Source organism: Garra rufa, chromosome 1 (genome assembly GCF_049309525.1).
Source record: "Garra rufa chromosome 1, GarRuf1.0, whole genome shotgun sequence".
Taxonomy (NCBI): Eukaryota; Metazoa; Chordata; class Actinopteri; order Cypriniformes; family Cyprinidae; genus Garra; species Garra rufa.
The window spans coordinates 94,599,186-94,615,077 of NC_133361.1; the positions used below are offsets into that span (position 1 = coordinate 94,599,186).

Below are 15,892 nucleotides of genomic sequence, written 5' to 3' on the forward strand. Positions count from 1 at the left end.
TTTACTGGCTTCATTCCTCAAAATGTAGTCTTTAAAAAAGATAATTGTAGTTGACATAAAATATCAAGAGCTGACAGTAGTTTATGAAACTGTCTTTGGTTATGGCAGTAAACGCACCTTCAGCCATCATGTCGACTTGAACTAAAGCTGGACTGGACTTTGGACCACTAAAAGTAGCCTTGTCCTTCTCCAAACTCTTCCTCCTCATCCTCCTCTCAAGCATTAACGGGCTGACGGTTATTCATCGCCGCGTCGTGCTGAGTTTTGGGAGGGTAATAATCGATGTTCACTTGAATAAGTCGCTGTAAATGTGTAAAAGTGCTGAATGAGAATCAAACACTATGCAGGATGTGAGCGCGAACTCAAGTAATGCAAAGTTAGCTCTGCTCGCGACTGGAGAATGTTGTGATTCAGTTATAACGTCATCGCCATAGCAACGGCTAGTTGCGTACTTTAAAAAATATATGATAATAAATGTTTACGCATTTGTTATATAATTATTTAATAATAATTCAGTAAACAGCTAATTATATATAATATAATTATTAAATCACTATTATTCAATACGTATTAAATTAAATTGTTTAATTTGTTTAATTTATGCATTTATTATTTACAATAAATAAATGACTAATAAACGATTAATAGCAAAAAATCGCATCCAAAATAAGTTTTTGTTCACATGCTGTGTAGATTTATTATGTATAGGCCTATATAAATACACGTATAGTTATTTTGAAAATATTTACATGTGACCAACCAAAAAACAACCTTTTTTTTTCATCCAAAACACTAAATTGTGCTGTATAGTTGCAACTTTTCTGTCTCTAACAAATTTTCATCCAAAACTTAATATTATCTGATCTTCCTTACTTTTATGCATTACTGATACAAATATACATTGCGAATGATTCTGTAACGATTTTAAGTTTAAGTTGAGAATAATCTAGCTTGTTAGAACTAAATGTGTCTCGTGGCCAGCTGAGTGTGTTGACTGAAACGTACTCGGTTACTAATGTAACCTCGGTTCTCTCTAGAGAGGGAACGAGTACTGCGTAAGAAGTATCTTACGCTAAGGGAAAATCCTTTTCTGCGAGATATTGAAGCCAAAAATTATCCTTAATTTTGAAATAATGTAAAGCGCGTTGCAGCAGCATACAGACATAGGCGAAACAGCTTGCGCGCCTATTGGCTGCTCTGCGGCAACTGCAGCAGCCTATAGAGCAAGGCCTGGCGCGACGCCAGATCCAATGGGGGCATTTCGCGCCCTTTGCGTCGCTTCCCGCCTAAAAGAGCGTGGTCTAGGCCTATAAAGACAGCTCGTAGGCAGCTATTATCTGGTTTTTCATCATCGAAGCAACCAGAGCGCGCGCATGCACGGCAAGATACGCAGTACTCGTTCCCTCTCTAGAGAGAACCGAGGTTACGTTAGTAACCGAGTACGTTCTCTTACGAGAGGTCTCTCGTACTGCGTAAGAAGTATCTTACGCTAGGGGACCCAGTGTAAAACGCCGTGCATGCTGAGATCTGACACCAAAGACCCAAGGGCGAAAGCCCGGGGTTCATACAGTTCATAATCACCTATAGAACTCACAGGGAGTCCGGGGAAGAGGGAGGGGCAACGCCGTACTCTTCCACATAGTGCAGCGTCACTCAGACGCTAAGTAAACGTACATACAGGGCGGGGTTACGGCCTGAGCTGACGTAAGAATAAGGGTCTTCACACAGTTTGCCCAGGCACATCTTGTGCTATTACTTTCACTGTCGACCCTAGAGCTGTGCTCAGTAGACGCAGCATTCCGAGCTGATAACATCAGGTCAGACAACACTGAACATCTAGACTGACAGCAATCTGGCCTGTAAGGCGGGAACCTCCAGGTTGTAAAACCATATAAATGTAGACGGAGAGGCCCAGCCCGCCGCCGTACAAATATCTTGCAAGGCAATCCCACTCGACCAAGCCCACGATGAGGCCACGCCCCTCGTGGAATGTGCTCTGACACCTAGCGGGCACTGCATGCCTTTGGAAGCATATGCCAGCGCAATAGCATCAACTATCCCATATGGATAAGCTCTGTTTCTATGCGGCCAGTCCCTTGGGACGCCCGTAAAACGAAACAAAAAGCTGTTCTGTCTGTCTAAAAGCAGACGAGCGAGACACGTAAGCTCGTAATGCCCTGACTGGCATAGGAGGCTCGCGTCCATTTCCTCATCAATGACCGGTAGGGCTGACAGTGCGATGACCTGTGCCCTAAACGGTGTGTTGAGGGATTTTGGAACGTAACCATGTTTGGGTTTGAGTATGACTTTAGAGTCATTAGGTCCAAATTCCATGCACGTCGCGCTCACAGAGAGTGCGTGCAAATCCCCTATGCGCTTCACTGAAGCGAGAGCCAGCAGAAACAGATTCTTAAGAGACAGGTATTTCAAATCAATCGTCTTCAGAGGCTCGAATGGTCCACCTTTCATGGCCTCTAGTACCACAGAAAGGTCCCATACGGGGACTGAGGGAGGTCTGGGGGGATTCAGTCTTCTAGCTCCCCTCAGGAAGCGAATAACTAAATCGTTCCTTCCTATTGACTGGCCTAGCGTTGTCAAAAAACGCTGTTATGGCCGCCACATAGACTTTGAGCGTGGAAGGGGTTCTGCCCTTGTCCAGCAGCTCTTGTAGAAAGGAAAGCACCTCCATCACACCACAGTTAGTGGGTGACGAGCCGCGGGCTGCGCACCAGCCCGAAAACACTGACCATTTTGAGGAATAGAGCCGTCTCATAGACGGGGCTCTAGCCTGTGTGATCATGTTTAATACTCCTTTAGGGAGTTCATCATATATTCGCTGGTGGCCCAGACATGAAGGGACCACAGCTCTGGGTGAGGATGCCAAATCGAGCCGCTGGCCTGAGAGAGAAGGTCTCTCCTCACTGGTATCGGCCACGGGGTAGTGCTCGTCAGCTGCATCAGCGCTGGGAACCAGGGCTGGTTTTCCCAAAACGGCGCTACCAGCAGTATTAAATATCCTTTTTTTTTGGACCCTCTCTATCACCTGAGATAGGAGAGAGACGGGGGGGAAAGCATAGAGATGACGGCGGGGCCGTTCGTGGGCTCTGCTTTTTGAGTAAAATTCCAGACAGTAAGCGTTGTTCGGAGACGCAAACAGGTCTACTGTCTGTGGGTGTAGAGACCATTCGCCTGCTGGAACATTGTTCCTGGACAGTCTGTCTGGCCCTATGTTTAGAAGCCCCGGCACATGCGCTGCTTTCAGCGAGCGCAGGTTGCACTGAGCCTATACCAGGAGGCGTTCTGCAAGTCTGTATAGGTTTTTGGACCTGAGACCGCCTTGTTGATTTATGTAGGAAACCACTGACATGTTGTCCGAGCGGACTAATACATGGTTTCCTTTTATTTGGGGACAGAAGCGCGTCAGCGCGTTCTGTACTGCCAGCATTTCGAGGCAATTGATATGCAGGAGCTTTTCCCGTTCTGACCACTGGCAAAAAGACGGTCTGCCCTCGAGCAGAGCCCCCCATCCCGAGGTGGACGCGTCCGTAGACACCACTTTTATTCTCGAGGAAGTCCCCAGGCTTACACCTGACTGGTACCAGTCGACTGCTTTCCACGGTTTCAGGGCTGTGACACATTTCTGATTGACCGTGAGACGAAGCCCACCGGACGCCCATGCTTGACGCGGGACATGCGCTTTCAGCCAGAACTGCAGTGGGCGCATACATAGCAGATCCAGCTGTAGAACTGATGACGCTGAGGCCATGAGACCCAGCATTTTCTGAAATTTTTTGAGCGGAACGTTTGACGTTTTACAGAAACCGTTTGACGTGCATAATGTGGTGTCTGTGGCCACTGTGAAGCAGGCACATTTACCACGTGTGAAGCGCAATCGATCTGAGTCGATTTTATGTGCGCTGTGCTTGTGTGTAGAGATGAGCACTAGGTAGTGGGCATTCTTACGACACGTGAAACACCATCGGCCGTGGCCGGTTGTGAAGCGCAATCGATCTGAGTCGATTTTATGTGCGCTGTGCTTGTGTGTAACATTGGAGATGAGCACTAGGTAGTGGGCATTCTTACGACACGTAAAACACCATCGGCCGTGGCTGGTTGTGAAGCGCAATCGATCTGAGTCGATTTTATGTGCGCTGTGTTTGTGTGTAGAGATGAGCACTAGGTAGTGGGCATTCTTACGACACGTGAAACACCATCGGCCGTGGCCGGTTGTGAAGCGCAATCGATCTGAGTCGATTTTATGTGCGCTGTGTTTGTGTGTAGAGATGAGCACTAGGTAGTGGGCATTCTTACGACACGTGAAACACCATCGGCCGTGGCCGGTTGTGAAGCGCAATCGATCTGAGTCGATTTTATGTGCGCTGTGTTTGTGTGTAGAGATGAGCACTAGGTAGTGGGCATTCTTACGACACGTGAAACACCATCGGCCGTGGCCGGGGACACCAGACAATACACTCTTTTGGGGGTTTATCTGTGTAGCCATGGGAACGACTTTTGTGTGCAGGCAAACGGGCGACGGAGCCGGTTTGTTGGCTGCAGGAAACACTGGAACAGTCACATTTTCTGGAACTGGACGAGCGAATAACTTTGGTGGGGGTCCGGCAACAGCGGGACTTGTACACAGTCGCTTTCCTAGTTGTGCTAGGACGATTTCGGAGGCTCAGGTTTCAACTCAGTCCTGGGCCGTGGGCCGCGTCTGGCGGAGCGGCGGCCAGACGAGAAAAACGTCAGAAAGCGTTAGCCACGGGTGCCTCTCAGCAACGGTGAGAGACCATGTTACGCAGCGCTGACGCGGCTTGGCGGCGGCGAAAGCGCGGCGGAGCAGGTTTGACGTCTGACGGCAAGTTTTAGAGGGGAGGGCCGACTTAGCACGCCGTCCAGCGGAGGGCAGACATAAGTGGGCTGCTATCGCCTCTTCTGAGCAGCATGCGCGTTCCCGTTTTGGTGGGGAACGGAAATCCTCTTCCTCCTTCATGGCCCCCTCGTCAGCGGCGTCGATTGAAGCGGTGGCAGACAGCAGCCGCTTTACGTCCGGAACAGAGGCTGACGAGGTCGATAAAGCAGGTGGGCGAACCGGCGAGCTTTGTCGGCTGGGGGAAGGATCCGGGGCCCGCTGGGCACTGCGCTTTTTACGGCGCTACACCGCGGCGGGCGGGGGAGCAGTCTCAGTGAAGAAGGCAAGGCAAGTCCTCAGAGTCGCCATTGGCATCTGCACGAGCCGTATGAAGGCATCTTTAAAAAGACGCTTTGCTCTTTTTAGAGAAACAGTGTGTATCGCAGCAGCTTTATAGATTATAAAGGATATAGGCGCCGGAAAGCGCAGCAGGAAGGCACGGAAGGCGGCGTGGCCAGCAGCTTCAGTGGCTCGTCCCGCTGAGATGCTTGCAGTCGACGGCGGCTTCTTCTCCGGCTCCAGCGATGCATGTGCTTCGCTTGAAGGATGAAAAATCAGATAATAGCTGCCTACGAGCTGTCTTTATAGGCCTAGACCACGCCCTTTTAGGCGGGAAGCGACGCAAAGGGCGCGAAATGCCCCCATTGGATCTGGCGTCGCGCCAAGCCTTGCTCTATAGGCTGCTGCAGTTGCCGCAGAGCAGCCAATAGGCGCGCAAGCTGTTTCGCCTATGCCTGTATGCTGCTGCAACGCGCTTTACATTATTTCAAAATTAAGGATAATTTTTGGCTTCAATATCTCGCAGAAAAGGATTTTCCCCTAGCGTAAGATACTTCTTACGCAGTACCAGAGACCTCACGTAAGAGAACTAGCCTTAACATGAGACAAATTGAAGGATTGACTGAGAGTGTAAAGCATGTGAATGATTATGATAATCTCACTTCTGAAGAGGATTTGAGCAAAGATTGTTCACCACTTCCAGAATAAGCCCCTTTCAAAGATTTGGTGGCATCTATCTGAGTCCTCTAACATGCTTATATTGGAGGAACTCTTTGCAAAGATGCCCTTTTTTTTTCTCACATGGCACTTGTTTTTGAATGCATTACTCTTTTCATTTATTGATTTATTTGACTTATTTCATAACTCAAAGTTATCTTTCATCATCTTGTGTTGTGTTGTGTATATTGGGTCAGCTTCATGCACATTTGTCCCCTTTGCTTAATCGACCACAAGTTGATTTAGATTTTTTGGAGTTTGCCTGTTCCCAGGAGATTTTTTAAGTGCATTCTCAAGCCAGGAGGACTCTTTTCCACATGCTGTTTTGGATGGACTCTGAGAGGTTGTACAAGTGATTGGTGAGATCAACCAAAATCAACAGTATTCGCACAACACTCTGGACTTTGAATATGGCAACCTTGGGAGACCCAGAATTGTTATATCAGAGGTTCGTATTGAGGAACTGATAGCTATGTCTCTATCAGTAACCTTTGTTGCAAAATTACTGGGAGTGAGCACAAGGACCATACGCCAGACACTGGGCTGAAAATGACCGCACACTTTATTCTTTATTTTTATTCTCAAAGTTTTTGTATCAAAGGTTCTAAGTATATAGTTTAGCATTAGCTCAATGGTTTAAGCAGATTATATAATATTCAATATTTCAATGAAAATGCCAAACCAATTAATTTATTCATTTTTTTTTCTTTTGTTTACACTAATTTGAAATTCTGAATGCACAGATGGGAGTCCACTTAACGGTATAAAACTTGTATAAATGTTACTTATAAATGTATATAAATATGAACAAATTAAATATATATACATATCTTTGTGTATGTGTGCATTAAGAGTACCATTGCGGCAAGGAGAACGATGCTGAGCCAAAAGAAAAGAAAGATGTCTTCTGGCGCACAGTGGGTTAAATGAACCAATCAGATAAGGGTACATGGACATGCTGAAAACTTAATTTGATTGGCTAGGAGATGAAGGTAATCCCCCAGAGCTTTGTTATATGGAGCAGTTTGATAGATTGTGGTCTAATTAGTTTGTCTAAGTACACAAGTTACACCATGATTTAAATGCAGCAAACTTTAATTGACAGCAAAACAAAGGGGTAACAATTTAGTATAGGGACCAATTCTCACTATTAACTAGTTGCTTATTAGCATTAGTAGCATATTATTTGTTGATAAGGAAGAAAGCGGCGCGCCTAGCGTTTTCCACGCGTTTTTAGGCGCGACATGTGAACGGCCCCTTCTGCTGCCGCGTTCTATTTATGACGTGCTCACACAAAAGTTTAAATGATTTGCAACGGTCGCCTTGTCGCGTCCAGTGTACACAGACTTTAGCTGTTGCGGCGCGGCAACTGTCGCGTCCGGTGTAGACACGGTATAGTGTTCTTCTAAGTAGTTTAGAACTCAAGTTTATTTTGAAAAAAAGAGCAACTTTAGGCGTTCGCTCTACATACGCCATTCGGTATAATTGAAACGATTGGCTATGAACTACGCACAGGCGCATTTGATAGACATTCGTATCGCCCAATAAATAGGCTCTGGGCACTCGTAAACCACGCCTCAAATACGAGAAAATGTGGTTCCCAGACCACGAATCATGACGAAGTCATAACGTGGTCTGGCGTTAGCCAGGCTACATTCTACGGCTGACATGAATGTCTTTGCGCTGACTGAGTATTAATTGTCTCCCTGTCTGTGTTCCAGTCTGACACGCTCATTCAGTAAAGATTTAAACTTAACACAGACTGCCAGAATGGACTTTTAGGCATAAATGGAAATGCTCGTGTGAATTTGTGACATTTACAGATAAGGATATGACCGTAAACTTTCATGCTGAGGACGCAAATGGATCTCAAAGCGCCTCACAGGGCAAGCATTTACTCTATTAGCTTGAATTCTTATGTTTTGGGCAGCTCGGATCACGTAACAATTTAATTTTAACAAATATCTTTTACCATTAACTTAAGTTCTAGTTAGATAGTTAAGTTAATTTTAAAAGTGTGGTCTAAAAAGAAACAAAAAAGTTATTTGAACATCAAATAAAGTATGAAGTTCAAACTCAAATGAAGTTAAGAAGCTGAACAGGGCTGTAGCAGTGTACATATGCATATACCTCATTGTCATGTTCTAGACTATATTTATTTTTAAATTAAAAAAGAAATTTTCCTCCTAATAGTGTGGTAGTTTTTTTCTCTGTGGTATCGAAAATAGTATCGAATATCGATATTTTTCAAGGTATCGTATCGAAGTTAGAAATTCCAGTATCGTGACAACACTAAACCAATGAATTAAAGCGTTTTTACAAGGTATGTAAAATAAACGCATTATTATTAAATATAACGTTGTAATGCTTTATTTAGTGTTACTTAAAGCGTTAGCCTTTAGTAACAGAGAGTGTCTCGTTTCGCTCTCTATATCATGAATCAATCGTGTGATGATAAGTGATGAGAGAAACTGTCCGAATCATTTGAATCAAATCATTTGTGAAATGATTCAGAGATTCGAATTACCGTAATTTGTTTACAGTTATTATCAAACCTATTAGCTCTCACTCTGACTACTCAACTAATTGAGACCCAGAGTGTTTAGTTTGCATTTATTTTATCTTTAATTATTCTCATCTTAAACAGGACAAAGTGTACAAACACAGAAAAACTCCTGGATAATCAACAGAGATCCACTTGGCACACTATTATAAAGATGGTGTTTATAAAAGAGGAGAGTGAAGACATGAAGATTGAAGAAACATTCAGAATCAAGCATGAAGATATTGAGGAACAAACAGGTTGGTTTTTATTCTCAAACATGAACTCACTACATAAAGGAATGATATTTATGAACAATGTCACAGGAGTGTAGAAATGTTAAAGGAGAACTCCGGTGTGATATTGACCTAAAGTGTATTGAATCATGATACCGAGTGTAAACGTACCTTGCATATCTCATCTCGTCTTGTCCACTGCTGTCCGAAATCTGGGGTCAGTTATCCGATGCTCACAACAGCTTGTCAATGAGATTAATGGGGCATCGAAGCAGTCATGTAAATAAATCACTGTTTTACGCCATTTACGAGGCACAAAGTAGCGCCACACTTCATCGGTAGACTTCCAAGGGCCCTGACATTCAAAACGCGAAATTGAAAACTCATAAAAAGCACCGGTAGTTTATTTACGAGAAGATTTATACAGACAGTAACGGCAAGAAGTTTAGCGGCCGTCGCCATCTTGAATGTAGTCACGTTAAGTCGAGTGACGAGCAGGAAGGAACGTATCAGGTTTTCAACCTATCAGGTTGTAGTTTCCTTCGTGCTCGACATTCGACTTAACGTGACTACATTCAAGATGGCGGCGATCGCTAAACTCCTTGAAGTTACTGTCTGTATAAATCTTCTCGTAAATAAACTACCGGTGCTTTTTATGAGTTTTCAATGTCGCGTTTTAAATGTCAGGGCCCTTGGAAGTCTACCGATGAAGTGTGGCGCTACTTTGTGCCTCGTAAATGGCGTAAAACAGTGATTTATTTACATGACTGCTTCGATGCCCCATTGATCTCATTGACAAGCTGTTGTGAGCATCGGCTAACTGACCCCAGATTTCGGACAGCAGTGGACAAGACGAGATGAGATATGCAAGGTACGTTTACACTCGGTATCATGATTCAATACACTTTAGGTCAATATCACACCGGAGTTCTCCTTTAAGACATTGGACAGAAGTGTTGAGATCACATGACAAATACTAACCCTGCCTTCAATATCCTGCTTTCTCACTGAACATTTGTTATTATGAGATCATGCATTTATGTTGTAACAATAATATGGAAATAAGCCTAAAAAACATATTTTTTGGTATTATTAATATTATACCAATAACTGCTTCTAATATTAAAACCATTGATTACTAGCACTTAGGCTAATTATGCAAAAGTATCTAAGAAAATTATTTATGTTAAAATTATTTGCGCAAACCTTGAAATGTAAGTCAGTCCCTCCAGAAATTCGCGATGTTGCGATCGCGCCAATTCACGCAAATTCAGCCAATCCCCGCGATTTATTTGCGGCCTTGCAATTTCATCCAATCACCGCGACTTTACCGCAAATTACCTGCAAATATCACTGCGAAAGACCGCGCAAAGCAATTCAGGGCTCGAAATTACCACCATTTTTTACCCCTTTTAATGCCTAAATGCATCTTCATGAATTAGGCATAATGAAAGAGTTTTGTTTTTGATTTGAATTATTTAAATTATTTATTTACAGATCCGGATGATATATTACTCTAACCGAAATGAAGTTTCACATCACACCGGCGCTTCCATGTCCTGCAAAGCCAGCTTCAGCATTCACTCTGCACAAATGACTGGATATGCGCCAAATATAGCACACATTTAGGTTAAACGATTAAACTAATATTGTGATATGCTTGTGATATACTAAAATTAATTTAAATCATGATTACTTGAGACGGCTAAATTAATCTGCTGCTTGGTCGTTACTTTAAAAAACAAAAACTTGAATTCAACAAGTAAAAAGTGTTCCAAATATATTTCTAAATTTACTTTATAAACTAAATAAACAAAAATAAATGTAATCACTTTGCTATTAAAAACAGCAGCTGTGTAATAGGAAAGAGAAAAAAGGTCCAGCCGGCCTCGGGACAGTAATTCTGATGAGCTGTCGGACAAGGTCCAGGCGAGGTTTTGCACATTTTTGCAACGAATGTTTGTTTAATAGCCTATTTAATATTATTATTTAGGCTAGTTACATATTTAAATGTATTATTTATTTGATTTATTTTAGGGTTTTGTAGGCTGCTTGTTCACTGACGGAAGTGTTCAAATAAACACACATGTTTGTAAATAATGTTTGAGACTCATTTATTTTGGGTTTCAAAATAATATATGCATTTTATATATAGACATATATACACAAACGTTATATATAATGTATATGTAATATAAAATATAAATACCGCGCTAGTTTTTTCGTTCGTCTTTTATTTAAATAGCCTACCTTTTAAGTGTAGGTAATTACTCACTGTGCTGCTAATTACGAATTTACGAATATTCGGTGTTGCGCTGATGCTCTCATCTGTTGACATTTCCGAACCCCTTCCTGCAGTTGCTTAATAAAAGCGGGCTTTCCACACAAAAAAGTGCATGTGTCATTAGTATGAGAAAAAAATTGTCGGGCTGGGATCGGGCTCGGACATAAATATCTTAATGCCTGTCGGGTTCGGTTACTGCTCTGTCGGACGCGGGCCGGGTTCGGACAGAAAAATGCGGCCGATCCGCACTCTAGAAAGCACATTCAGCACCGCCGAGAGTTTTGTGCGGTCGTTAAAATGAAACCAAAAAGTAAAACGCGCGCACACATTCAAAAGCAATTTTAATACCCTGCGTTTGAAGAGCGACTCCCCAATGCGCTCAAACTAGGTTATATAAAATATCTAGGCTTTAATTAGTATATCCCTCTATTTGCACTTTGAATATTGAAAGAGTAGCCTACTTTGATGATGGCTGCATATATTGTCTACACTATTAAGTAAGAGATGTGTTGTTTGTTTTTTGTTATTTATAGGCTACTGTAATTGTTTAAAAATGCAGTGGTTGCCTCTAATTTAAATGGCTGTACCTATAATAGGGAAAATAAACATCTTGTTCATGTACTCATTTTCCTTCATTCTTGTCCCTTTGCTTTAGGCATGAAATAAATATATAAAAAAGGTTTTCAGAATCAGCCCATTTGCTTGTAAAACAATCAGAATCGGGCATGAAGAATCTAGACCGGCAGATAACTAAAAAGAAATTGGGTTCTCGTAATATTTTTTTTTTGGTGCTCCTAACTTTTTGAAACAACAAAACTTCATAACGTTTGTAAAACTAGGTCTGTGGTGGTTTCCTTTTGTCAGTTGTCAGGCAGGCCTTGCGTGGTCAAAGGTGATAGTGCTATCGAACTTGAGAGGGGCAGTTAACAAAACTATTTTTATGCTTTCACACGGTAGTTTCATCAATCATTTATTCCAGTGTTTACCCTACATAGACTTAGCCACAACAAAATGCTAAAAGTCTAAATATTTCACGGGGACAACATGATTTTCTCTTAATTGAACCTGTGCTGCAGCCTTCTGAAAAAGCAGCGATTGTCTGCTGTCAGATCTGCATGTGATCAGAGCGTGCAGAAAGCCGAATTTTTGAATTCCTGTGCTTTGGGGGAGTAAGCATGCAAAGAACACTTAAAAAATTCGTAACATGTTTGTGAAATCTGTCTAAAAAAATCGCAACTTTTTGAAAAAGCTGCCGCAAAATCTGCCAGTTTACGCCGCAACAATCACTGGAGAAATCCTGGAGGGACTGATATATTGGGACTTGTGAAAAAAAAACGTGAAATATTAGGGCATGCCTTTCGCAAGGTCCAACAGACTGTTACGCGCCGTGCTGGTATGATGAGACGGGAGACAGTCTTCAAATTACAAATACTTTTAATAAGAATCTTCAGGAGAACACAAGGGTAAATCCACACACGGAGACTGAATTAACATTAATCAATACTATAAACATGACTATAAAGGCAAACTAATTAAGAAACACAGGTAATCCAGATAACACTAACGAAGACTAATCATAAGGGCTAAACCAAGTAAACAAAGAGACGGGGAAACCAGAAGGGAGAAACCAAATCAGAACAGTGAAAACACAAAGGCAAAGACAAGAAACACAAGGCTACATATGACACAGACCTAGTTATCAAATAATTTCCTACCAATGCTTCAAGGAATAGATCCATCTGTTGAGATTTTGTCTAAGTCTATATTTTGCGCAGACTTCATTCCTATGCTACTTGTGAGGACATTTTTGGGTTTTTGTGACTTATGAGGTCATAGCAACAAACACTGTCATTTCATGTTTACGTGATTTGTGAAGCCCAAAGATACACTCAATTTTCAGGTTTAAATGACTTATAAAGTCTCAGTAATGATTAAAATAGGGTGCATATTTACAACTTGGCTGCTGTTAAATGTTTGAAATTTCGGTAACACTTTACGGTAAGGGTACATGAATTACCATGAATTAATGCATAAATTCATGCATGAATTATGTGTTACTTCATGCATTAATGTCTCATGAATTATCAGGAACTAACTGTCATGATCTGGGCTGTGGGGTTTCCCTCAGCCACCTGAGGTCGCTGTTTTCCCTTCCCTCCACAGCACTTCCCCAAATTGTACACTCCTGTCTTGTCATTAGCACTGATTACACTCACACCTGCTCACTATTATCTGGTCTATAAGAACTCTCATGTCTCACTGCTCTTTCTGGCTGCATTGTCTTCTGTGTGGTTTGTTTTTCGTGATTCTTATTCCTGAAGTTTATGTTCCTGATCTTGCTTTGTTTGTGTTTTGGTGTGCCGTGTTGGCCTTTTGGTTTATGTTTATTTGTGTTTTGTTATATTAAAGTCTCTCCCCTGCATTTGGACCCAGACCTCCTTCTTCTCACGTGACACTAACATGAGTTCAAAGTCTTTCTATCATGACTTCATGAATGATCAACACTTTAATTACGACATTAACTAAGGTGGGTACATCATCATGATTTATGGTTTATTACACATGATCATGATGTTTTCTTTTGTTCACAAAAAAAAGGTCTTTACTATTCACTGTGGGTAAATCTATACTTCTGGTACATGAATCATCATAAATTCATGCATAAAATAGTATTATTTTATACATGTAAGATTACTTACCGCATGCATACAGGCTAGAACAGTGTATGTCAATTAAACAGTATGTAACTAATGTTTTATATTAATTATGAATTGTCAAGCACGTTCATGTCTTCTGTGATGGAAAATTTTATTTAATGGCCTTAGAATACGTTAAAAGGGTGTGTTCAACATAGACTTGTTTAGAAAAGTGCAGTCTAAGTGATGCTCAGATCATGTCTCAAGACCATGTCTCCATGATTAAATAATCTATACTTACCCAAAAAGTGTTTAAACAGAACTAAGTCATATGACAAACCAATGACCAGATCAGTGTAACCAATTACAGTGAAGAAGACTTGAGTGATATTGATTTTTACTCAACTACAAGGTATAAATGTACATGTATCTTTCTGTTCAGGGAGTCTCTCTTGGTTGTTGTGATCAGTGGGCTCCCGGCCGTGAATAAAACTTTAATTCCTGCAAAGAGCAACTTGGGAGTGGTGTCTGGTATATGCTGCGCAGCTGAGGGATAGGAGTACTAAAGACTCTACGCTCAAAAGACCACCGCAAAGACAGTGATAGTTTACTATAGAGCCGTCCTCGGGCTGAGGTAACAGCGTACAGCTGAGAAGGACCTTGAGAGTGTATAGATGCTAAAGACCTGCATGCCATGTGTGATTGATGTAGCGATAGTAGCTTCTTGACAGGACGCCGTCACCATACTTCAGGGAAGTATTGGATTATATTGTATTCGAGGAATTCTGGGAATTAGCTCAAGATACAGTAGTTTATTTAGTTGTTTGAGTTGTCTGTGGTGAAGTCAGATTAGCTTTGAGAATTTCCACGACACTTCCTAGTAGCCTGCAGTAAATGGTCAGACCCAAACATTGGTCAAACACAGGACACAGGAGGCTTGTATATTCTGTTGACATCCAAATACAGTTGTCATCATTAACTAAGCATTAACTTCTCATGAGTTCATCATGTGTGTGGCCCCTCAACTAAAGTGGTGACTTGGTCATTTTATATACAGATAAACAGTGTGTTATTGATGTAGGCATAATTGTGAAATTACATGAATATGAACATGAAAGTTTAAGCTTTTGCACACAATGCACTGAGGACACAAAAGAGACTTTGATCTTAACTTTCTGCTTTATTCTCAAACATTATCCCAATTCACTCAGTTCTTGTCCCAGTAAAATCAACATCAACACCTGGAAAAAGCTGATAAGAAATTCGGTACATATACCATGAACTTTTAGTGCTTTTATCTGAAAACACTTCACAAAACCATAAAGCTGTTAAAGGAGTTACAAAAAAATAAAAAAAGATGAAAAAATTAATGTTAATGCGTCCTGATCCACTTCTCCAGTAGATTTATTCTTGTAACACCACTGCAAAAAGAAGTTTGGTGGTGGTCCTTCCTGTGCGAGGCTGACAGCAAATGTCTCTCCAATAACCCTGCAAAAAAATGTCAACAATAATCATAAAAAACTAACATTGGCAAATGAGTGTGAAATTTAAATAACCTACTTGAAGTTATGTTTGTCCAAGTCTGTAATTGAGTACTTTGTGTTTTTGCCACCATCCCCACCCTCAAAAAAATGCTTCTCTATTCCTGACATTTCTTTTCAGAAAAGAAAAAAAGAGAACAAAAAAGTCATAGATATCAACCATAAATTATATTACTGTAAAACTGACCAGTTTAAAATTCTGTCTTCAGTGCCCCAGTGTCAATGCCAGCATCTCCAATTGGAGAAAATTAGGGGAAAAGAAACATGTATATATAAATGTATATACATTGTTGTTGTTCTGACGGCAAACCAAAAAATAATCTCAGCCGCGGCTGCAGCTTCTCAGTGACAACATAGTGACGCCGCTGGCATCATTCACAGTCAGGTATTTAGTAGAGAACAGAGCAGGACTAGAATTTTGGCGCGGGTATTAATACACATTGGAATCTATCATTTGCACGTGCTTTTGAGTTGTGCTTATTTAAAGTGAAAGAGAGACTCATTTGCACTCTCTCTTATAGATTATTGTCTGTGCGCCCACAGAACGCGAAAAGGTCAGTGACAGATTTAAACAATGGTCAAGGGAGTAAGCAAATGTAATATTGATTTAATACAACCGTTTAATAACAAGAAAATATAAATGACTTGCGTTGTCTGACTATATCTCTATTGCCAGATTTTACTCTATTTCTTTTAAATGAAAATATTTCTAAATAAGTAACAGCTCAGCTGCTGCGCATCTCTA

The 15,892-nt window shown here is 41.5% G+C and overlaps 1 protein-coding gene across 1 annotated transcript in view; it reads left to right on the plus strand.

The window, feature by feature from the left end:
- The window catches only part of LOC141322419 (uncharacterized), a 342,413-nt gene that overhangs the window by 36,195 nt on the left and 290,326 nt on the right, over nt 1–15,892 (plus strand). Inside the window, exon 3 of the mRNA XM_073833426.1 lies at nt 14,019–14,026. Within this exon, the coding sequence (XP_073689527.1) occupies nt 14,019–14,026 (8 nt within the window). The remainder of the gene's footprint in view (nt 1–14,018; nt 14,027–15,892) is intronic.